This window comes from Miscanthus floridulus, chromosome 8 (genome assembly GCF_019320115.1).
Source record: "Miscanthus floridulus cultivar M001 chromosome 8, ASM1932011v1, whole genome shotgun sequence".
NCBI classification, from domain to species: Eukaryota; Viridiplantae; Streptophyta; class Magnoliopsida; order Poales; family Poaceae; genus Miscanthus; species Miscanthus floridulus.
The window spans coordinates 78,887,641-78,912,399 of record NC_089587.1 but is presented as its reverse complement, the minus strand read 5'-3'; the positions used below and the strand labels follow the sequence as shown (position 1 = coordinate 78,912,399).

The 24,759-nt window shown below is 41.3% G+C and overlaps 1 protein-coding gene across 1 annotated transcript; it reads right to left on the bottom strand.

Moving 5' to 3' along the window:
* Nucleotides 1–16,819: 16,819 nt before the first annotated feature.
* Nucleotides 16,820–23,567, bottom strand: LOC136476776 (wall-associated receptor kinase 3-like). The gene is made up of 4 exons (XM_066474724.1): nt 22,503–23,567; nt 21,644–22,171; nt 18,301–18,453; nt 16,820–18,232 (listed from the first exon to the last, which is right to left on the bottom strand). Exons 1-4 carry the CDS (start codon nt 23,434–23,436, stop codon nt 16,986–16,988), a joined length of 2,862 nt encoding a protein of 953 aa, XP_066330821.1. The 5' UTR covers nt 23,437–23,567; the 3' UTR covers nt 16,820–16,985.
* Between the last annotated feature and the right edge of the window lie 1,192 nt (nt 23,568–24,759).

Below are 24,759 nucleotides of genomic sequence, written 5' to 3'. Positions count from 1 at the left end.
CACCGGACTGGCGGTGCTTGGTAACGACGCGAAGTTTCATTTCTTTTGGCTCGTTCAGCCGTTTGTTTCATCGTGGCACTTGAGCCTGTGGAGAAAACGTGTGCCATGTCGTGACGGTTGTCGGTTGGGCAGTCCGACACCAACGACTTTTAGCGTGTGTCTGACCTTGGGATCACAAGGGACGATGGATTGGACCACGCACGTATATGTCCGTACGCATGTAAATAAGAGATGGGAAGGCTCTCTAACCTTCATTGCGCGGGAAACGTGTAGTACCACCAAACACACACGCGTGCGTGTACCCTGTATTTTCTGGAAAATATCCAGAAAATAGGTGCAACACCAGGGTTTGAACCCTAATGGGTAGCATCCCATAATGGGCAGTGTCCCACTGTACTGCCCTACCACTGGACCACAGGCCATTCGCATTTCTTATTTGTTATTTGGTTAAGGGGTTAAGTTCATCTTTTTTTGTTGAAGTGCTGGGTTGAGATGGGTTGAACATCTGACATGCGGGTCCCATATATTATTCTTTGGGTCCTTTTTCCTTACGTCCGCCACTCGTGCCCGCATGTTTACCGCTTGTTTGCAACCGTGCAGCCATGACCGTTGCTACTTCGCGCCGTAAGGCCGCTCACCATAGCTCCTTCGTGCTAGCGCAGCCGACGACATCGCTCCTCCACGCCCGTGTGACTACCGTCTCTCATCTCCTCCGCGCAGCCAAGGCCGCCGCTCCGCGTCCTCGAGGTCGTCGTCGCTGCTTCTTAGCGCAGTGAAGCCGCTGGCCTTTAGCTCCTCTGTGCTCGTGCAGCCCACCGCCGTAGCATGGCCTACCATCCCGCGTGGCCACCGCCGGTGCTGCACGTGGCCCGCTGCTGGCTGCTGCGCAGCCTACCTCTACTCGCACATGGATGCACGGAAGTGGGTTCAATTGATTTCTCCAATTTGGAGGAATCGAACAAGCCCGAACCTACGAGGAATATTCCCTTTGGGGATGAACCCAACTCACCTATTCTCCAAACCAAATAGGCAAAAAAAGGGACCCAACCCAATCCATCCCACATCAACCTTGGAACCAATCACACGCTTAATGGGTGAGGTGAACAAGCTAGCTAGTGAGCGCGCGCCAGCTGCCAGCAGAGGCACCAACACACACGCAGTGTGTTGACGGTAGTTATCATACATATTTTATCCGTCAATTAAAAATGCATAAGGGTATAAATGAATCACTAAAGTAGACTTAGGGGTTTAAACTGACAAATTCCGTGAGTTTTGGTGAAACTGTGTTTCCAGCAAGATTTAATCAGAAAACCGCTAAGGAGGACCTAATCGTCAAAGGAAAATACGGAATCCCATCATGGTACCTGCGTGGGAAGACTCTAGAAGGATCTAGAAGCCACGTCACCAAAGCGGAGCCCGAGTGGCTGACATGTGGGGTCGCCCAGCCCTACTGTTAGGCCGCTCTGTGACAGAACCGCCCAATTTATACAAGATCAAGTACGGCTGTCCCCGTTAAATATGTTGACACACGCGTACTTTCACCTATATAAATCCGGTAGTCCACCGAGTGTCATGAAGGACCTCGGTAAATCAACATCATAACCAAGATCGCATGATTAAGCAAATACACATCACATACACAGAGTTGCAGCGAAAATAATATTACAAATGGGTATACAAATAATAGTACAAGTTTGGGTTTCAAAACCGGTTAAGGGAAAACAATATAGCTTTCAAATGATTACATTAATATAAGTTCCAAATACATTGCTAGCATAAGTGACATCCTCTGATAAAATCATATAGACGAGAAATAAATATAGAGTCACCGAGCCCACCGGTGGTTAGCCACCATCTTCAGTAGGCCGAGAACTTCACCTGCAACATGATAGGATAAACTATGAGTACTCAAATGTACTCGGCTAGACTTACCCGTCCTAAACCAGAAATAAAGTGACACCAAGGAGTATGTAAGGCTTTATAGGTGGAGCTAGCTTGATAAAATTTTGCATAAAAGCCACTAGTTGAGCTATACATTTTATAATTCGGTAGCCAAGTTAATTATAGCTATTCATCTCTAGATTAGCAACTAACCTGTGCTAAACATGTGGAATCTTATTTAGTAACATGCAATAGTAACCATAGCTGGTGTAACATTTCCATATTCATCATAACCATTAAATTTCATCAATTAATGCTACGTTGCCGCTGCTCAGTCAAGTTCTCACTATCCGGGAGAGATGACTCGAATCGATTCCAATCAGCTGGAGAGTTATTCCTAACACAAACCCAGACATACCTGCGCCAAGGTAGTCTTAGGTCACCTTTGGTACAACTCAGGTACAGTCATGGATCCAAGCAGCGTCGCACCCTCAGAGATACTACCAGTCTGCCAGGAAGTTCAGGCTCGGCCTGCCCTTGGACTCACGCCACTGGCTCCCCGTACATCCTTACTTCCTCCAGTGTGCGTACTTTCACTTATCGGGTCCTGGCCTGAGTTGAGCTACTCGGCTTCATGGTCGGAATGATTTATCCAGCCAACTAAGTGCTAGGCATGCGTTCAACATGACATGAGGATGTCCAGCGAATCGGTCCTTAACCGACACAGACGGGGATAAATAGGCACCAACACCTCCATGCCTTGTTGGTTCTCTATCACAATCCCGCCCGGTCTTCTTTTATTTATCAACACATGGTTATTTCCACGATAGCAAATATAGCCAACCGTATTTTGGTATCCACCTATATCTCGTAGGTGATAGAAAATCACCCAACTTCTTCCGGTCTAAGCATTACTAAGCATACATTCGATCCTGGACCTAGATAGGGTTCAAGGTATATTTCTGGACAAGGTAGTTCTATGCATCAAGTGGTTTCAATCAAATCTTACAACCTAATACATCGAACATAAAGGACTCAAGTGATATTTGTAAAACATAGAAGACTTAGAATGCTCCGAGGCTTGCCTAGATCCAACACTAGGTTAGTATTTCTTAGAAGACACTCGCTTGGCGAGCATCTTCCATCTCGGCACTTGCTTAGTCCTTCCGTCTTCTGGATGGATTCACCAAACTCCATCTTCGAGTTCGGCTCCAACATCACGTTCTTCTCGTGGTGCATCTAGCGTACCTAGATGAGATGCAACAATACAAGTGCATGAATGCAAAGAATGGCAATATGAGATGCCTCACATAAAAGTATTCAAGATGAGCACAAGGTTACACCGAACATATATAAGCACTCCACGTTACTTAATTAAACATCCCACAACCTATCATGCTAGGATAGCAAGGAAGGTAGCACCAAACATGACACAAGTTTCACAAGGTTTTAGGTATATTAACTTAACACCATCAAAGGCATGAGCCACATTTAGCAACACATAAAGCAAAACAAGGTGAAGCAAAAAATTTTAGGTACAAACACAGATTCTGAACAGCAACACCATAGTCACTTGTTTTAATCATATCTAGAGTTCTAGGCATGCAAAAAATGTGATTCAAGACTTTCTAGAAAGCTAATGAAATTATCTAAAACTTTGTTATTAACACCAAAAGCTGATTCGATAAATAACAAGGTCAAAATACATCATGAAGTAGAGCTTATACAACTAAGGATAGAAAACTGATAGTAACTTCAGAAATGCATAACTAGAGTTCTAGACATTCAGCAAACATGATTCTTAACTTTATGGAAATATTATTAAGTTATCTATAACTTTCTCATTATCATTTAAGATGATTCTACAGCTAACAAGGTTAAACAACATCAAGAAGGCATCTCTGTCCAGATTTGGACAGAATGTGCCATTCCACTTTGAATAGCAATCACTAGAGTTCTAGACCACCAAAAATAATGATCTAAGACATTTTAGAAAGCTTAGGAAAAGCACTACAACTCTCCTATTATCACCAATACATGATTCCATATTTACATAAGCCAAACAATACAATCATTCAGATCTATCCAGAGGACATGCAAAATCTAACTGCAAACTTCTAAAATCGATAACTCCTAAACCATCAGGCCTCAAATCATGAAATTTTAGGACAAGAAATATAAGGAAATTATCTACATCTTTTGTATTCACCATATCTACAGAAAACATTATTTGCATCATGAAAATATCACCACCACAAAAACTGTATATGCAGCCATAACAATAGAGATACAACTATATGCATTTACCATTTAGGTTGTTAACAACTAACATTTTGTTGCTATATATGTAGCTCCATGCAAGTCCTAACTATAACCAAGCAATCACATTACCTAGCACCAATTATTAGAAGTATTACATGGCATAAACATAAGTATCTACTAACAAACTTTCATTAGCTTTTCTATATATAAAAACCTATATATTAATTATAGGTGATGTTGCAAACATCTCATTTGGATCTCAAATTTTTATGAGATATAGATGATGACAAAACATGATTACTGTACAAATCTTACATGCTCAGATTTTATAATTTAATTGCTATGAAAAAGACAAATCTTAATTATTAATAAACATGTGAGAACAAGATAAATCTAAAGATCATTATTTTCTATAAACATATAGCCATATTAGGGTTTCTGAGGCCACATTATCACCATGCAAGGGCAAAGGAACCACATTTCACATTTTTGCACATATAAATTATTTATAAGCCATTGAAAACCATTTATCATGCATTAAACCAGTTAAATCAATAACTCAATCATACTACATCCAATGACCATAAAATTTTTACCACATCACACACATAGTATCAATAGCCAACCATAAAAATTTCATATTGGAGCAATACAACTTTAGATATGAGAATAACAAGCAAAACAAGCTAAAATTGCCTATTTAACAAGATTAAATCAAAACATTATAAAAATAGTACACAACTAGCATGCTTAATATTTTTATTAGCTATAGCATGTCATCACAAGATTAACACAACTGGAATTACCATTTTTGGACTTCTATAACTTAAGATATGCATCCGACAACTTAAAATGATTTTTAAAAGCACTTTGCAAGAATAAATAAAAACAAAAGAAACTTTCTACTAACACATATCACATTATGAATTTAATGCATAGATCTACTCTCAAGGATTCCAAAAAGTCCTCATTTGCTATTTTATGATTTTTCTATAATTTATTATGATTTTCCAAAGTTTCAGCCATAAAAGAAAAACAGATTTGCACTGAGGACCTCGAACTTTCATGAAAACAGATTCCAGCGAATAGGTCCTTCTAGGCACTATTCAACTGAGTCACAGACTTTGCAGTTAGGCCCTTCCCTTTCATTGAATTCTTGCACGAGGTCCTTGCCGTGAATCAGAGCAGAGGAGGCACGGGAGCTTGCCAATGCCGGCCGGAGGAGGCTCATCGGCGGCGATGGAGTGGCGGCGGAGTACCAAGGAGTCCACACATATCCATGGGACAGCTTAGCTTAGCCCAAGGGGGCGCGGCCACGGCAGCAGTGCCCCGACGGCCGGCGAGGATGGCTTAGGGTCGACCGGCCTTGGCCAGTAGGGGCCGGCAGCAGCAGGGAGCACCCAGGGGTCCGCGCGCATCCGTTGGTAGCCACGGTTTAGCCTGAGGTTGGCCTGGCCACATGGCACCTGCGGCGGACGTGCCTGTGAATGCGGATGGTGGCGTTGTAGCAGAGAAAGTGGCCGATAGATGCGTGCTGTGGATGTGGGGCTGCTGAGGCACGGTTCCACTTGGACGGAGGCGAGCGTGAGCGGTTGGACGTGGCACTGTAGAGCTCAGCTTAGAAGTCGGCCATGGCGGGCACGCTCCAGCGCACGCGTGTAGTGCAGAGGGCGAGGGAGCAGGAGCGAGTGAGCGAGAGAGAGAGAGCTTCAGGCACCATTGCCCGACTAAAACCTCCAACTTCTCCCCTCTCTATCTCCTAATCCAAGCAAGATCAGCTCAAGGCACTATGGTAAAATTGGTAGAGCTACATGATATGAACAACTTTACTTAAGAGCTCAAGGCCAGATTCTGCATGGTTGAAGAGATCCGGGGCTCCAAAGATTAGTACTTGAAACTGAAATCACGATTCAGACATTCAGTTTAAATCCACGAAGTTCAGTGAAAACTAGCAGTTTTGGGAATTGATTTTAACGGTCCAAACGTGCTCCAAAAGTGATAAAACTTATTTTGTTGTTTCCAACACAAAGTGTACTTAAACTCATAGTAAGGAACCCACTTGAGCTGCCATATAAATTTGGAAGATAAAATGTCACAAACTTGCCATCACGCTGCTACAGATCGAGGACTTAGAAAAATTTCAGAGGGGTCAAAACAACACTGCATTCAAATTTGAGACCACTATATGAGACACTTAGAAGTTGAATCAGGTCTTAGTCCAAAAATAAAGTTTGTTGTACTCTACTCAAACTTCAACTTTTATTAAAGGTCAAACTTCATATCTGGTATAGAAACCATTGCTTCATCTTGGTCAAAGTAGCACCTCGTTAAACCCTAGAATTAGGGTTTTTGACCAATTGAAGCATTTTCTTCACATTTTCTCAACACAAACCCTTCATGACTTTTGTTGTAGAGTTCAATTAGAGTCATTTGGGCAAGGTAGCAAGGTTTGGTCAACATCTCATATTCCCATTTTCTCAATAAAGCAATTCAATCAAGGTTATAACTTATCATTTCATGTGACTTCTTGGCTCCAAACTTCACGAAACTTTTTCACTGGTCAAGATGGATGCATGTTGATGTAATGTACATGAAACAAGCATGTTTAACATTACTCTTGCGAAATCTTAACAAGGGTCCACATGTAAGCAAAGGTGTGTTGTCCAAGTTCAAGTTGGAACTCAATTTCATAGATTGGACCACAACACCTTCATCATCATTTCAAAATTATGAACTAGAGATCATAATCATTGCTTGACATATCCTACTTACTTCCAATTTCGACTGCTTAACTTGTGACTAACACTCGGGGTGTTACACGCCTGGCCCCTGGTGGGCCCACTTGTCAGCTAGCTTCCTACGTCGGTTTCCCACTGCCTTTGAGGATGCATCTAGGCCATTGCTTAAGTCGGTTTGATCCAAGGGCTCACATTGGACCCTCAGGGCTATATAATCTAGCCCCTGCCTCTCCCCCAGGCATAATGCTCATTTGATCCTAAGAGTTGAGAAGCCAGGAACCCTAATTCATATGTCCACCAGGATCAGAGCTAGCAATCAAGAGAAGATTAGTCCTCTATAGGATCTAGTCTAGTTCTAGACATAGAGAGATAGAGTGTGAGGGAAGATTTCTAGAGGAGTACTGGCCTGTCGGTGCTCTCTCTATGGCTTGTACCTAGCGGAATCAAGTCCTTCTTGAGCTTGCTTCTGAGATTTCTCTGGTAATCGACTTCTAATTCAAGTAAGCATCTTGTTCATATTGTTCTTTAGGTTTGTGACTCTCTTTTGAGTACTTTAATCCTTGTAGCTCCTGGGTTAAAGTAGTATTCATAGTGTAGGCGTAGTGCTTAGACTCGGTTATTCATAGATGTACCCTATTTTTCAGATCGGTGGTAGCTCGCGAGGGTGACTTTTATAGCCTCGTTGAATCCTCTGTAGTCCACCTCCCGTTAATAGGACTAGCAGGACAGTATTGCTATAGAAAACATACTCTATCTGTGTTTTCTCTAGTATTATCCCCAGAATTGAACAATAGAAGACAAAGCTTACCGAAGTTAGAACTAGAAGACCTTAGTAGTCTCCTCTATGCTCCTATTATCTAGCCTTGATTGTGAAGTTGGGATAAGTTAGATTTGGTTATTCTCACACCCGTTTCTTTGGGTTTGATATAAAACTGGGTTACTCTCGGTGAAGTGCTATATCGGTATAATATCCGTGCGCTTGCGGATTATTCTGTGTGCATCAATTTATACCAACAAGCATTTCTAGCACCGTTGCTAGGGAACAGTTGCTGAGTTAACTTCGAACCTAGCTTATTCTTGTATTATACTTTTATCTTTTCTTTTGTTCTTTTTACCATGGATCTAGAATTCACCCCTATTTACCAATATGGTGCACCCACGAGCACAACCTATAGCCAAAAGAGTCTTCAATGCCTATCCTAACACCTGGCTATGAGCTGTGCCCGTGTTTAGTTAATATGGTTCAGGATCAACCCTTTTTGGGTGAAGATGATGAAAACCCCTATTCCCACCTAAATGAGTTTGAGTAGACCTGTGCATGCTTGCGTATTGCGGGCATATCAGACGAAACCTTACGATGGAAGCTTTCCTTTCTCCTTGACGGGAAAAGCTAAACGTTGGTACAATCTCACTATTGGGAGTAGACAAGGAGATTGGGGAGCCCTATGTTCTAGCTTTTGCTTGCAATTCTTTCCCATCTCTAGGGTAGTCAAATTTCGTTCAGAGATTCTATCTTTTAAACAAAAGAAAAACAAACCTCTAGGCATGGCATGGGAACGCTTTAATACTCTTATCAATACTAGCCCTGACCTTGCCATTCAAGACCCTATTCTTCTTCAATATTTTTATATGGGTCTTGATAGGTTATCCTCAACACTTCTTAATACGGCCTCAGGAGGCTCGTTCTTGCATGTCTCCGCAAATGCAGGGAGAAGCATTCTTATGAAAATTTTAGAGAAGATCCCTGAGGAAGAAGAAGACAAGCCATTAGAGGAAGAATCCCAAATAATGCACCCGAATCTTTACCAGACCCATCACCAACTTCAGTTGTCCCAAATCCTGAACCACCCGAAAAGGAGGAAACTCCGATTTCAGATTTTATGCTAGAATTCGAGGATGAACTTTTTGATGAATATGGAAACACCTTGAATTACCATACTATGAGGAGACGCTAGGAGTCTAGGAAATCATCATTTCATGAAGAATCTTTAGATCCTTCTGAGGAAGCTTTCCTTAAAAAGACTACAAAAGAGCTAGTATCTATTATAAGCAATGAATGGTTAGAAGAATCAGAGCTTTCCTCTGATGTGATTCGGTTAGATTAACCTTCTATTTTCATTCGTTGCCAAATTAATAAAGCTCCTTTCGATGCTCTTTACAATCCAGTTGTGGGTATTAATATCATGTCTGCATCTTTTGCTCTTGATTTATTGGAACACATGCCATTAACCCCCACAACAAAGTTATTGAAAGGTCTTTCAGGACACATTCTCCCAAGGTTGATAATTTTGTATGTCCTTCCTATCTAGGTAAAAGGAACCAAGGTTCATCTAAGCTTTTATATCTTTGATATATGGAGTTTGACCTGTTGATAGGACAACCAATTGAAGACTTATCCAAGAAGGCCAAACGGGACTTGAGAAAAAAACTTTAAACTATCTATACCCATTATTCATTCTTTAAATGCTGAGAGTGAGCCAATTCTCGAGGAAGACCCAAGGGAAGAGGTTAAGGTTGCATCTCTTGATTATTTGATCGAACCCAACCTTGAAGATGATGCCTAGTTCTTCATCGAGGAGGAAGATGAAAATCCGATGGAATCCAAACTTTTAGATGAATTGCTAGAACCACCTAAGCCCACCATTGAGCTTAAATCCCTTCCTTCTGGTCTTAGATATGTTTTTATTAATAATGATTAGGATTCTCCTATGATCATAAGTGATAAACTCTCTTAGGAAGAATCCCTACGCTTGCTAACTATCTTAGAAAAGCATCATTCTGCCTTTGGCTACTCGCTCCAAGACCTAAAGGGAATTAGCCCTACTCTTTGCACCTATCGCATCTCTACAGATCCTAACTTTATACCTTCTAGGGAGCCCCAGCGTAGGCTTAATAATGTGATGAGAGAGGTTGTTAAGAAAGAGGTTTTAAAACTCTTACACGCCAGGATTATCTATCTTGTGCCACATAGTGAGTGGGTAAGCCCTATTCAGGTTGTGCCTAAAAAGGGAGGCATGACTATAGTTAAAAATGAAAAGAATGAATTAATCCCCTAAAGAACCGACACTGGATGGCGGAAGTGCATATATTACTGAAAACTTAACAAGGCAACAAAGAATGATCACTTTCCAGTGCCCTTCATTGATGAAATGTTAGAGCGCCTGGCGAACCACTCTTTTTTCTGTTTCCTTGATGGGTATTCAGGTTATCATCAGATACTGATCCATCCAGATGACCAAAACAAAACCACCTTTACATATCCATATGGAACTTATGCTTATCGTAGAATGTCTTTTGGATTATGTAATGCTCCAGCTTCTTTCCAAAGATGCATGATGTCTATATTTTCTGATATGATTGAAGAAATCATGGAAGATTTCATGGATGACTTTTCTGTTTATGGAAAAACTTTTGATGATTGTCTTGAAAATTTAGACAAGGTTTTGCAAAGATGTGAAGAAAAGCACTTAGTCCTTAATTGGGAAAAATGTCATTTTATGGTTAGAGAAGGAATAGTGCTAGGACACTTGGTGTCCGAAAGAGGGATAGAGGTAGATAGAGCTAAAATTGAAGTAATTGAATAGTTACCTTCTCCTGTAAATATCAGAGGGATCCATAGTTTCCTTGGTCATGCTGGTTTTTACCGCCGCTTTATAAAAGATTTTTCACATATTGCTAGATCACTTACTAATCTTTTGGCCAAGGACGTTCCCTTTGAATTTGATGATGCATGTTTGAAATCTTTTAACATTATTAAGAAACCACTCATCTCTGCACCAATCATTCAACCCCCTGATTGGTCGCTTCCTTTTGAAATTATGTGTGATGCTAGTGATTATGCTGTGGAGGCAGTTTTGGGACAAATTAAAGATAAGAAGCATCATACAATTGCTTATGCTAGCAAAACTCTGACAGGACCATAACTTAATTATGCAACAACTGAAAAAGAACTCCTGGCTGTTGTTTTTGTTATTGATAAATTTAGATCTTACTTAGTAGGAGCTAAGGTGATTGTTTATACTGATCATGCTGCTTTAAAATACCTGCTCACCAACAAAGATGCTAAACCTAGATTGATAAGATGGATTTTGTTACTCCAAAAATTTGACTTAGAAATAAAAGATAAAAAGGGAGTAGAAAACTCTGTTGTCGATCACTTGTCTAGAATGCAGTTTGAGAATTCGCAGGAACTACCCATCAATGATTCACTGCAGGACGACATGCTCTTCAAGGTCACAAAATTCAACCCCTGGTACGCAAATATTGTTAACTTTATGGTTGCAGGTTATGTACCACCAGGGGAGAACACACGGAAGCTTATCTATGAAAGTCATCTCCACATATGGGATGAACCATACCTCTTTAGAGTTTGCTCTGATGGCCTGCTTAGAAGGTGTGTACCGGCAGAAGAAGGCATCAAGATCATAGAACGATGCCACTCATCACCATATAGAGGGCATTATGGTGCATTCCACACTTATTCTAAGATCTAGCAAAGTGGATTCTTTTGGCCAACCATATATGAAGACACGAAGGACTTCATCAGGAGGTGTGGAACATGTCAGAGGCACGGGAATATTAATTCAAGAGATGCCATGCCACTCACCAACAACCTCTAGATCGAGCTCATCGCTGTCTGGGGAATTGATTACATGGGACCGTTTCCAAAGTCAAAGCACTGAGAATATATCTTGGTGGTAGTTGACTATGTCTCTAAGTGGGTTGAAGCCATGCCATGCAGAACTGCTGATGCAAAACACTCCAAAAGGATGTTTGAAGAGATAATATTTCCAAGATTTGGAGTTCCAAGGATGGTGATTAGTGATGGAGGAACTCACTTCACTGACAAGAATTTTCATAATTACTTGTCAAGGCATGAGATCTGTCACAATGTCACTACTCCGTATCACCCTTAGACAAGTGGCTAGGCAGAAACATCAAATAAACAAATCAATAACATTCTACAAAAGACGGTCAACGAGATGGGAACTGCATGGAAAGATCGATTTCCTGATGCATTAGGGGCTTACAGAACGTCTATAAAACACCAATTGGGATGTCACCATATCAATTGGTCTATGTGAACACCTGTCATCTACCTGTTGAGCTAGAATTCAACACTGGGCTATCAAGCGATGGAACATGGACTTTGAAGCCATAGGAACTAAGAGAAAGATACAACTCTCAGAGCTTGATGAATGGCGTGAAAAAGCATATCATAATTCCAAGATTTAAAAGGAGAGAATAAAAAGATGGCATGACAAGAGGATTAAGAAGAAGGAGTTCACCCCCGGAGATAAGGTATTACTTTTTAGATCCAGGGTTAAATTATTCGGGCATGGAAAACTTCGAAGCAAATGGGAAGAACCATTCAAGGTGATAAGCACTTCGTTGCATGGAGCCATAACACTTCAAAATGATGAAGGTACACTATTTAAGGTAAATGACCACCGTCTCAAGATCTTTCTAGAACCTGAAAAACCATCCAAGAATTTGGATGAGGTAGATTTTCTGATCTTACCATAGATTTACACCACTGCCATCCTCCGTAACGTTTCGTAATGCGAAAATATACTTTTCAGGATTAGATAGGAGTTTGAAACCACCACGAGAAAAATCACCCCGCGACCCTGACATGAGGGGCCAACCGGCCCCACCTAGAGGCCACCCGGCCCACTATCAGCGCCTCTCGTGTCCTGTCAACTCTCTCGTGTCTTCTAGATCCTTCCTCTTTGCAATCCCGTAGTTTTTCGACGCATTCTATTATTTTCTCATTATGAGACCTCATGTGGATAGATCTTGACCCCTGTCTCTAGTTTCTCCCCCTATATAAATGAGCCTCTGCCTGCTCCAAAGCCATCCCATCAGAGCTTTCCCTCTCAAACTACAGTGAAGCTCCCCTCCTCTCCTAGTTCCCATGGCTAACAAGTAGATCATCCACTTCGGGACCAACCCAAGGAAGCCACTGCCTGCAGATGAGTCTCTAGCCATCATCCCAGTAGGAGAACCTCTGCCCCTAGCCATTGTTCCTCCCAAGCATGTAGCTCCAGTTCCTCCAAGAAGAAGCTATGAACAGTCCTACTACGCCCAAGTTTGTCAGCCGACACTCCCTCCGTCGCATGAGCGCCTGCTCCTAAAGGACAAGCCACAGCAGATGAAGGGCCCGATGATCCAAGTGCCAAAGGATATCAAGCTCTCCTTCCCTCGAGGCCCAATGAGACATTGATGAGTGTGAAGACCAACAAGTTCGGGGATGTCACATGTGCCAAGTATACTACGGCCATACCCCGAGTAGCTTTTAATGGCGTTCGAGCTGCACCAGGGCAGATCAAGATCATTCCACCGAAGGAGACGCCAAAGAGATCTGCCCTAGCTCTGCTAGAGAGAGAAGAGAAGCGTCAAAGGATGACCATGGCATCCCTTGAGAAGAAAGTTGATCTCTTTACTCAGGCCGTCACAACCCTCCAAGAAAAGACCCATCTCCTCACTAGGACTATTGAAGCCATGCATAATAGGATGTAATTAGAACATCTCCAACGGAAGAATTTGAAAAGTGAAATCTCTATCCTTTCCCGCTGTCTTGGGGATAAGAAGTAAAACTAAGTAATAGATCAATTAATAAGGCACAAGTGTTAGGTTAAGTGTGATCGTGTTTAATGTTTAGGTTTGTCGCTTAGCTCAGATAGTTAAAAGTTTGTGTTAGCCAGATAAAAGTGTGTGCTTAATGTGTGCTTGTGTAATAAAGTGCCTTATATTAATGAAATCTTATATGCTTGCTATTTCTTTCGGATATGTGTTTATCTCCACATGTTGTGCATAAAGGTATACAAGAAAATAAGTGTGGGGGAGACACACCGTGACAAAAAAGACGAGATCCAATTGCGAAGATCATGAAATTCGGGAAGTAATGGACCAAGAACCGTGCTCGCCAAAGTTCGATCGAGACGGGCCTGAGATCGAGCTGCTCGGCCTCCTACATGAGCCACCCAGCCCATCACTGTGCCGCCTCGCCTCGCGCTTTGTCCACGGTCAGGTTTGCAGCCCATACACTCTATTTTCATATGTTTTGCTTTCCGTTTCGAACCGAATTGAAAATCACTTGATAAAACAACTTAAAACATGAGGAAAGGTTATTTTAGTCATGACTTAAGGATAGACTCACATAATACTTTTCCTGGAAGTCATGCTACTGTTGGGAACTTATTATTAGGGACCCCATGTTACTTAAGTTGTTGTGGAATGAGACATAGTAGAATAATGAGAACTTGATTCTTGATGTCCTGTTATTGGAGAGTTTTATTTCAAAAAGTAAAATGAATAGCTACACCTCTCCTTTGTGGTAAGCAATATCCCACCAGAGCCATACATGATATATAGACTAGGAAAACCTTCTACATATACTACTTGTCATTGTATTGAGTTTGATCAAGCCTTGTGACCCTTGTTGAGAAACTTATCATGCTCCCAAGATCAAGATCACGTACACTCCACATATATCTGTTGCTCCTACACTGGGGGTACGCAACACCATATTTTTCATCCACCCAAAAATGTTCTACTCCTATACTGGGAATTGACACAAAAATAAGTTTGATAGGATAAATGCTCCAAGTTCTTGTAAAAATCTTTCTTGAAAAGTTTCAATTGCAGAAAAGAGGCATGTGGCTATGCAAAAGTTATTCAAAGAAAAAGTATTGAAAAAATGGACAAGTGTCCGAGATATTGAAAACAATGGGTACTCAGATGCCCGCTTGAAAAAAGAGAGAAAGAGATGAATAAGATAGCCCATGTTTCCTTGCAAAGTGTTTTTTCAAAGTTTTAATCAAGAGAGATATGTTTTAAGGACCATAGTAGAATTAGGTTAGCCACCATATATATATCCACATACATGCACATCTTGATCTAAGAGTATGACATCTTTCTCTTTGGATCCTTGTTTTGACTTTACAATATATGCAATGCAAGTATGTTTTCATATTCATCCCTTCCTAAGCTCCACATAAGCTTTTAGAAGTAGACAAAAAGAAGGCAAAATCATCAATGCCTTGGTGAGGATCCAAAAATACCACATATACAAAGTGATTTGAGAGTACTACAAAAGGAGAAGGTAAGCTATGTTTTGTTTTCAAAAATCTTAAAATATTTCTCCAATTGACTTGACTGACAGAAGATGGTGATCTGTTTCAAGCTGTTCCATTCTTCAATCGCCCAAAGTTTCATGGTAGATACTTTGAATCCTATGGTACATGCATAACAGGGAATGGTTTTATGTTGATGTCTTGTCCTAAGGTTATGTATTGAGTAATCCAACCTTTTATCAAGGACGAGTAAAAGCCTAAGTGTGGGGGAGTTGTTGACGGTAGTTATCATACATATTTTATCCATCAATTAAACATGCATAAGGGTATAAATTAATCACTAAAGTAGACTTAGGGGTTTAAACTGACAAATTCCATGAGTTTTGGTAAATCTGTGTTTCCAGCAGGATTTAATCAGAAAACCGCCAAGGAGGACCTAATTGTCAAAGGAAAATACGGAATCCCATCGCGGTACCAACGTGGGAAGACTATAGAAGGATCCAGAAGCCATGTCATCGAAGCAGAGCCTGAGTGGCTGACATGTGGGGCCGCCCGACCCCACTGTTAGGCCACTCGGCCCTTGGTGGGCCCACCTGTTAGCTAGCTTCCTACGTTGATTTCCCACCGCCTTTGAGGATGCATCTAGGCAGTTGCTTAAGTTGGTTTGATCCAAGGGCTCATGTTAGACCCTCAGGGATATATAATCCAGCCCCTGCCTCTCCCCCCAGGCATAATGCTCATTTGAACCTAAGAGCTGAGAATTCTAGGAACCCTAATTCATATGTCCACCAGGATCAGAGCTAGCAATCAAGAGAAGATTAGTCCTCCATAGGATCTAGTCTAGTTCTAGAAATAGAGAGATAGAGTGTGAGGGAAGAGTTCTGGAGGAGTCCTGGCCTGTCGGTGCTCTCTCTACGGCTTGTACCTGGCGGAATCAAGTTCTTCTTGAGCTTGCTTATGAGACTTCTCTGGTAATCGACTTCTAATTCAAGTAACCATCTTGTTCATATTATTCTTTAGGTTTGCGACTCTCTTTTGAGTACTTTAATCCTTGTAGCTCCTGGGTTAAAGTAGTATTCGTAGTGTAAGCGTGGTGCTTAGACTCGGTTACTTATAGATGTACCCTATTTTCCGGATCGGTGGTAGCTCGCGAGGGTGACTTTTATAGCCTTGTTGAATCTTCTATAGTCCACCTTCCGTTAATAGGATTAGCATGACAGTTTTGCTATAGGAAACATACTCTGTCTGTGTTTTCTCTAGTATTATCCTCAGAATTGAACAATAGAAGATAAAGCTTTCCGAAGTTAGAACTAGAAGACCTTAGTAGTCTGATGTACGCTCCTATTATCTAGCCTTGATTGTGAAGTTGGGATACGTTAGATTTGGTTATTCTCACACCCGTTCCTTTGGGTTCGATATGAAACTGGGTTACTCTCGGTGAAGTGCTACATCGGTATAATATCCGTTCGCTTGCAGATTATTCTGTGTGCATTAATTTATACCAACACGGTGTCAGGTCATACACTACTAGTTTAGAATATATTATAATTAACATCTTTAATACCAAATAAATGCACTATCAAGATATATTTTATAGTAGATTTTAATAGAACTAATTTGACGTTAAAGATGTTTGTGCATTTTTCTACAAACTTAGTCAAAGCTAGAAAAGTTTGACTTATGATGAAACTTAAACACATTACATTTTGTAATAGAGGGAGCATGTTACGTGTAAACTTGGTAATGGTGTATGTTTAGGTAGTAAAATACACTCTAGAATACACTGTATACATATACAGATCATCTATGTAGCACAATATCATGTGAGGGAACAAAATGTACCATGTTCCTCACTGAAAATAGATGGTTACTATAGATGTGTTCAATACACTCTAGAATACATTGTATATATATATACACATAATCTATGTGGCACAATATCATGTGGGGGGACAAAATGCACCATAGTTCCTCACTAAAATAGATGGTTACTATAGATGTGTTCAACATCTAAGCAAACACTAAGTTAACGAGCCATACTAGATGATGCCGCAAATTCTTGCTCCAAGCTGTAGCACCTAGACATCATTGGAACTATTAAATGTGTATCATTGACTGGCACATCAATGTGTTCATGTGTGTCTTGAGTTCCTGAGCATAACAAAGGTTCTATTTCTCCATCCTTTTCAATTAAAAGATGTGTTTTCTTCCTTAGCCTCTTTGTTCTTAGAAATTGTAATCTCATATCTACTTCTTTCATACTTGGTCTATGCCCTCCTTTGGATCTTAAGCACGCTTCTATAACTGAGGCAATATCATTAATCTCTTCTTGGTCTGCCTCTTCCATAATTTGAGAATCTATTATTTCCATGAGAGCCCCTTCCTGCAGTCCTTCAACAAAGTAATGTGCTAAGCTTTGTTTTGCGCCCGATTCATTGATAAAAATTGGCTTCTTTCTTGTCAAAAGTTCCACAAGTATCACTCCAAAACTATACACGTCACTCTTCTCAGTTAGTTGACCTGTATGATAATACTCTGGGTCTAAGTAACCAAATGTTCCTTGGACAATTGTCACCACATGTGTTTCATCAAGTGAAAGAGATCTTGAAGCACCAAAATCAGAAACCTTTACAGTGAAGTTGTCGTCCAAGAGTATATTGGAAGACTTCACATCTCTATGGAAAATTGGTATTGCGGCAGCTGAGTGTAGATAAGCAAGTGCTCCTGCTGCTTCCAGTGCAATCCTAATTCGATCATCCCATGATAGCAAGCATTTTACTGCAATATTTTCATGAAGAATGCCATATAGAGTGCCATTCGATATGAATTCATAGACTAGCAAGGGTACCTCATCTTCTAGGCAACAACCAAAAAGTTTCACCACATTGCGGTGAATGATTTGAGACAAAATAGCAACCTCATTGATAAACTGATCTATCTCTGTTTGCTCCACTATTTTGGATTTTTTTATGGCCACAACACGTTGGTCAGACAAAATCCCTTTATAAACTGTGCCATGCCCTCCATGACCTAGAACACGAGTAGCATCAAAGTTGTTGGTTGCTTCCTCTAGTTCATCCAAAGTGAATATCTTTGTTTTGTTTGCAACGCTTTCATCTGATATTAGTTGCTCCAAGAGCAGACCTTGATTTTTTTTGAAGTATGCTCTTCGGATTTTCCTTTGGATATCTTTTTTCCACCTACCGGTGAGTACAATCGCACCAAGTGCAAAACTTATGGATCCAAGGCCACAAGCAAGCCCAATTGCAATCCCTACATCCATTAAATGTGAATGTGAATATTTCGTGTTTTTAATTTTGATAGATAAATACATGACTCACCGAGAATTAGATTACGCTGCTTAGCTGACATGACACATTTGTGTTTTTTTGGATCATACTCTTTCCAATGATGGCAACTTGTACAATTGAAGCCTCCATTAAAGTTGTGGCATATTCCATTGCATTTGTTTGGAATAGCGCACTCATCAATATCTGTATCAGTAAGATGGTTATAAAGTTTGGTGATGCAAGTAAAGCATGCATGCATTTATTGTCATTTAAAGAAAAGTAATGGGATGTGTGATCATGTAGAACCGTTGGTGGTGCTTGTCAGACCCTTTATTTGTTGTGATTTGTCGAAAACAATAGTCATTGGATCTGTTCTATTTATAACTAAAATCACCCCCTTTATATGTCATTAACAAATAGTCAATAACCCTACAAATCTATATCTAAGTTATCCGCTTTTGCCCGAAAAATAATATAAAGTAAACCCTAAATTTTCATACAAGTTACCCACCTCTACCATTTTGTAAGATATCATAAATTAACCTTCCACAAATTTGCATCTAATTACCTATATGTTTTATTACATAAAATAAACTAAAATAATCCCTTAAATCCATGTATACATTATCTAAATATGTTTTGTGAAAAGAGATATTGTAACCCCTAATACTCTTCTAAAATATCCATTCCTACCGCTATAGGTATATATAAAATACTACTCTAAATATCCATACATGTTATGTCCCACCATATAGACATGCACAAAGCTATATACAAGCAAACATTTCCACAGTTTAACAAGTACAAAAAAATATTTCCTTATCAACACAGTGACACTAATAATGTACTTAAATTATATTAATAATTTACAAAAATAAATTATGTGAGTTGCTACATTAGACAATTCATACATCTCAACTAAAAAATTATGACATATATACATTTATAGTCCAATTGTAAGCATTTGTTATTTAAATAGGTATACTACTCAAAACATAATCCTTAGAAAAAATTCAACATCTTAAGCGTTGAGCAGTAGGCTGAACAATTGTATATGCTATTTGAGCAATAGGCTAAACAAGTGTATATGCTATTGTTGAAGGCACGCTGAACAATTGTATGTATTATTGGAGAAACCTAGAGCATATCTAGCGGGTCCACTAAACCCAACCCTACCCTAAATGTGAGGGTTGGAAACAAAAAAGGTCTAGCGGTCCAACTACTCAAGCCCTCAAATCTGAGAGGCCCCCAAATCCCTCCACTCACCCCTTCTCCCTAGGGTCAAGTAGGTTCCCTTACATTTTGTTTTCTGTTTTTTCACCCACCACCGTCTACCTGCCCAATTCCCTCTACTCTCTCTACCCAACCAGGCTACCACCATGTGCCTTCTTCCTGACCATTGTCGCCTCAAGGTTGCAATCAAATCTAGCAACCTCAGTCCCTTCTTGACCCTTCCTCCCACCTACTGAGACCTCTCTCATGCATGTCGGTGCCAGGAGCGAATGGCGCATACTAAATGGTCTCAACAACTATGTCCCATCACAAGCTAGATCTGATCCCTCTCCCTCGCTGACATACCCTCTCCCAAAAATCTGTTATGCCCATCTCTAAAAAAATTGTTCTGTGATAGTGCTACCCGAACTCCAAGCACTTGGGCACAACAATAGAACTCTCCTTCCCACACTGGATGTAGGGCTCAATCACCAAAACCAATATAATACTTTGTCTCTCCCCATCAGAACTCATGTGTGACACAAAACTTTACTTGTCAGTGGGATGAAACACTGACAATTTCAATCTAACATGAGGATACAAAAAATTGAAGCAACTAAGCGAATATTGATAAGCATTAGAGTCATGACACGCGGGATACAACCAGACCTAGCATAACTCAAGCTAAAGTTACAACTAATCACATTAAAATTCACCTAAGGTGTGATGCACATGGGAAATATGAATATGGATGGAAAAACAATTAATTGGTAACTACAATGTAAACTATATAGTAAGGCTATATAGTAACTATCATGACTACTAGAGAATACAATGCAAACTATATAGTAAGGCTAAATGAGCCCGGATACATTGTGGATAGTGGATGCACCCACCATAACCAGCACTCCATCCATGTATTCCAACCGTGTGCCCCCAGGTGGCCTACGTAACCCACACCTTCTATTCTTTTAGGTTTTGACTTTTGAGCTAGTTGCAATTAGCTGCAACCAATCACAACTCAGTTGCAAGTAGGCTTAGTCACGAATCGTAACCAACTGAGGCCCTGTTTGATCCCTTGGGCTAACAACTAGTTGCTAAACTTTATCCCTTGAGGATCTAAACATGTAGACTAATGGGTGGGCTAAAGTTTAGCCAAAGCCCCAACTAGTTGTAGCTCACTAGTCCATAGGGTCCAACTATCAGGGGCCAAAGTTTCACCTGCCGTGGAAAAAAGACTCCGATACTCCCACACGTACCCTATCCGCAATGCACCAGACCCATTCCCCCTTGTCCCGTAGTCGTCCCTGCGGTCTCGGGGCTCTGCTATGGCCCTGCTCACCGGTCGCTGCTCCATCCGGCCCCGACGACTAGCGCCAGTCCCTCTTCTCCGGCGCGTGTGAGGCTCCGAGGTGACCCGCACCTCCTCTCCCTCTTCTCCGGTGTGCACGAGGACCCATGACACATGGCCGGTGCGTGCGAGGACGCATGGCCGGCGCTGCCCCCTACCTCGACCCGCACCTCTCCCTCTTCTCTGGTTGCCGCCTACCGCCCGCTCTTCTCTGACCGCTACCCGCCGCCTCCAGCAGGCCGTCCAGTGCAGCCCCCACGCCTATGGCCTCCAGCCGGCCGGCCGCCGAGGCCCCCCAGCTCGCGGACGCCTCTAGCTAGATCCGGGAGAACATTGGTGAAGACGAACTCAGGGGCATAACAGACTCTGTATTGAGATGGTACAACTTCTTAGCGAGTGGATCCAAATAGGGCTGGGCTAATCACTAGTCAGCTAATCACTAGTTCTAGTCTAGCCAAACAGACCCTAAGCCAGTCATAGCTCAGTTGTAACTAGACTCCAGTCGCGACTTGTGACTAGTTGCAACCAGGCCCCAATTGTGAGTCGTGACCAACTACAACCGGTTATAACCAATTACACCCATGAGGGATGGTGGGCTGAGTTGGTTGGTTCAGTTCGGTTGGCCAGTCCCCATTTTCTATGGCAGGTACGCCCGAAGTGTATCACAACCATAGAGAGAGAAAAAAAAGCAATTAGTTGGAGATCCTATCCATAACTTGTAATATTTTTGTCTCTTAAAATTTAGCATGTGTAATAGCATGATTAGATAGATTAGTATTAGAGAAACAAGAAACTTAGTGCAAATAAGTTTATATAAGAGAGAAATATAACCTGTACAACTATTTTTAAGGTACGGATTTCCTTGAAAGCCATCGGAACACTTGCAGCGGTACCCATCATGTGTTTTGCCTCGCATGACTTCTTTGCAGAAACTGTTGTCACTTATGCACGCATATGTAGCCTTATTCAACATAGCTTTCTGACAAGTTATATTTGCTATAGCCCATTTTATTACTACATCCTCCTGAGAGAAATCAAAATTATCATCCACAACCTCCTCGTAAAATGGTTGTAAACTTTGATATTGACCATCATAGTTAGTGATGACTATTCTCTCCATATTGTTGGAGCTTGTGTCATTCAGCATGTTTGTAACTGTCATAAGCCCATCATCGAGTGATAAATTGGTCACACGATATTGTGCGTACCGTCGATCTAGAATAGTAGTGTTGTTACTTGTGCAGTTGAGTCGTAGGTTATCATTTGCGAAACAGCCTTCTTCAATCCCAAAAGGAAATGGAATGGTTATGTTTCCACATAATCTCGTACAGTTGTCATTGGGTGCCTTTGGATTGTAATCTGCTTCATGGTACACAAAGTGAGGAATTAGGATTAATCCAAGGAAAGTAGTAAGTCATTTATTATTTGACACGAATAAACTAGCCAGTTTAATTAGTTCAGCAGCAAAGGCATTTGATATGTATGACAATAAATACTGCAAGTGCAGGGATCAACACATTATTTTAATCTTGAGTAACACAACAATATAATCCACATGCATGTGTGACAAAATTTGTGGGTGCTTTCAGATTGGTAATAATAGAGATAATGCAATAAATATAGAAAATGTCTACATGCCACTTTAAAATATTAAGTCATGCGAAAAAAAAGCAGAGAGAGGCACACGAACCTATGCAGCCATCTACAACATAGGGGTTGCCTTCCATTTGACCAGGGCAGAAGCAATTGTAGCCTCCTCGAGATACTGGTAGATCCTTGCAGATGCTTTCACTATTACATGCATAGGTATCCTTGTTCTCTTGGGATTGGGCACTTGCGCAGCTTGGTTTGTCCGTGATTGCAATGTCAAGTAACATATCTCGAACATTGCTTGTATTCACCCAACTTGCATAAAGATCACCTACAACGAAGTCATAGTATTCCGAAAAGATGACCTTGATACTCGCCTCATCTAGCAGTGCAATCGTACTATTGCGGCGGCCAAGCTTGAGAGTAAATGCTTGCCGGCACGTTAATGACCACCAGATGACGCAGCAGCCAAGCCCTTCACAGGCACCGTAGCCCATGTTTGCCCTCTCCATGATCTCTCTGTTATCTGTACAAATACTCATGCAAGAACCAATGACATCTGTCGTATTATCACCGAACATGTAGATGTCGACACCACATCCAACTACATATATACCGTTTTCATCATCAATAACAACACCAGTAGGGGCCTCCCAGGATTGAGTGTAGGTGTCCACACCTAAGCCCATGGTGATATTGTAGCCAATAGCAGAAGCGTAAGCCATATTGCGGCCGACATGTATAGAAGTCACCTGAGTTGAGTTTCCTAGGAACAGCCTGGGAGAACCAGTTGTGTTGTCGCAGGTGAGCTCGAAGCCTTGCCGGAAGCAGCCCGGCCCTATCCCAAAGGGGTACGAGATTTCGACATCCCTGCAGTGGGAGGGGCAGTGCGCCAGGGATGCTTTGGTAGGGATACCAAGGTGCTCATTCCCTGTCCCGGCGGCATGGACCTTGGCCGGCGGTGCTCGCGCCACGACGGCCAAACACATGAGCACAGCACATGCGCGAGCTAGTAGGACTCCAGTGGAGCACATCGTTGTATCGGAGATCTGCAAGGGCTTGTTTCTGGAGATGGTCAGATGGAGGATGGTGTGGTGAGTGGCGTACTGTGTCGATCTACACAGTTTTATGCTGAGACTGTAACAACTGGTAGCTCCACAAAGAACAATAAAAATCTCTCTTGCGTTGGACAAGCATTCCAGCTGGTAGCGATGGTATGGAATTTCAGGGCAAGTGTCCCATCTGATGTTACGGTCGTCGCTGGACCAAGAAGACTTGCCGAGGGAGATGTGGAGTATGTATTAATGGAAACAATGATGTCCTTGTTCTCGGATCTCCGTGCCTAAAAATGAGAGAAAAGTCATGAGTTTAGAGTTACTGTTACTAACAGGAAGATTCCTTCACGCAACTATCATAAGATACGTCGTGTCGATTCGCTTAAGACATGTGCTAGAAAGGATAAATTCTACAAATTCTCACAAAAGTTAGAAATGTCTAGCTATTGTTATCGGTGTTGACCTATAAAGTCTTCTCTCGAGTTACCATAAAAGATGCCTGCAACTGAGACGATGTTTCATAATCTTATATCTATTTTTTATAGAAAAATTAATAAACAAAGAAATGTACTAAGAAAGCTATTGCTCGTTGACTCTACATATATTGCAATCCTTACAGGTACAGCTAGCGATAACGGGAAGAATTTATATCATGAAAAGACTGGAAACCACCGCCAGGGCTTACATGTTTCCGCAGGCGCAGGTAAGGTAGCCGTCAGCAAAAACCTCGGAAGTAATTCATTTTTATAGCTCACTTGTTCTGTAGCAAAAACTAGTGGGGCTTGCATGACCGGCGTTATATACGTCTTCTCACGAGTTACCATCCGTGATGTGATCTGAATCGATTTTTAAGATGTTCTGTGCTTTTTGTTTAATCAAAGAGGGTCGGGTTGAAGGGGCAAGTATGTGACCTTGGTACTTTTTTCAACTCTAACGAAAAGGTAGAGCACACTGTAGAAAAGGGTAAAGTTCACTTTAGGACCTCCAACTATCGTAGAAGTATGGATTTTAACCTCCAACTTCAAAACCGGATAACATTGGCCCTCCAACTCTCGAAAAAGTTCACTTTAGGACCCTGGCCGGTTTCCCAGGCGGTTTTGCATGGCACTGTAGCAGTGCTGACGTCAGTGATGACGTCAGCACTCCTTTTTAATTTGCAAAATTGATATCTTTTTATTCGGAGCTCCAAATATAGCAAATAATATATCAATTTTGATCGTCTCGACGAGCTCTTTGCAATGGTGTACTCCGTTTTGTTGTTTGAGATAATTTGATTTCATGAAAAAATAAATATTTCTACAA

Coding starts and splice junctions, on each gene's coding strand:
- LOC136476776 (XM_066474724.1), bottom strand. CDS start 23,436: ATGTGCTCCACTGGAGTCCTACTAGCTCGCGCATGTGCTGTGCTCATG. Junction 22,172..22,502: donor TGTTGTAGATGGCTGCATAG/GTTCGTGTGCCT, acceptor ACCATGAAGCAG/ATTACAATCCAAAGGCACCC. Junction 18,233..18,300: donor GCAGCGTAATCTAATTCTCG/GTGAGTCATGTA, acceptor TAATGGATGTAG/GGATTGCAATTGGGCTTGCT.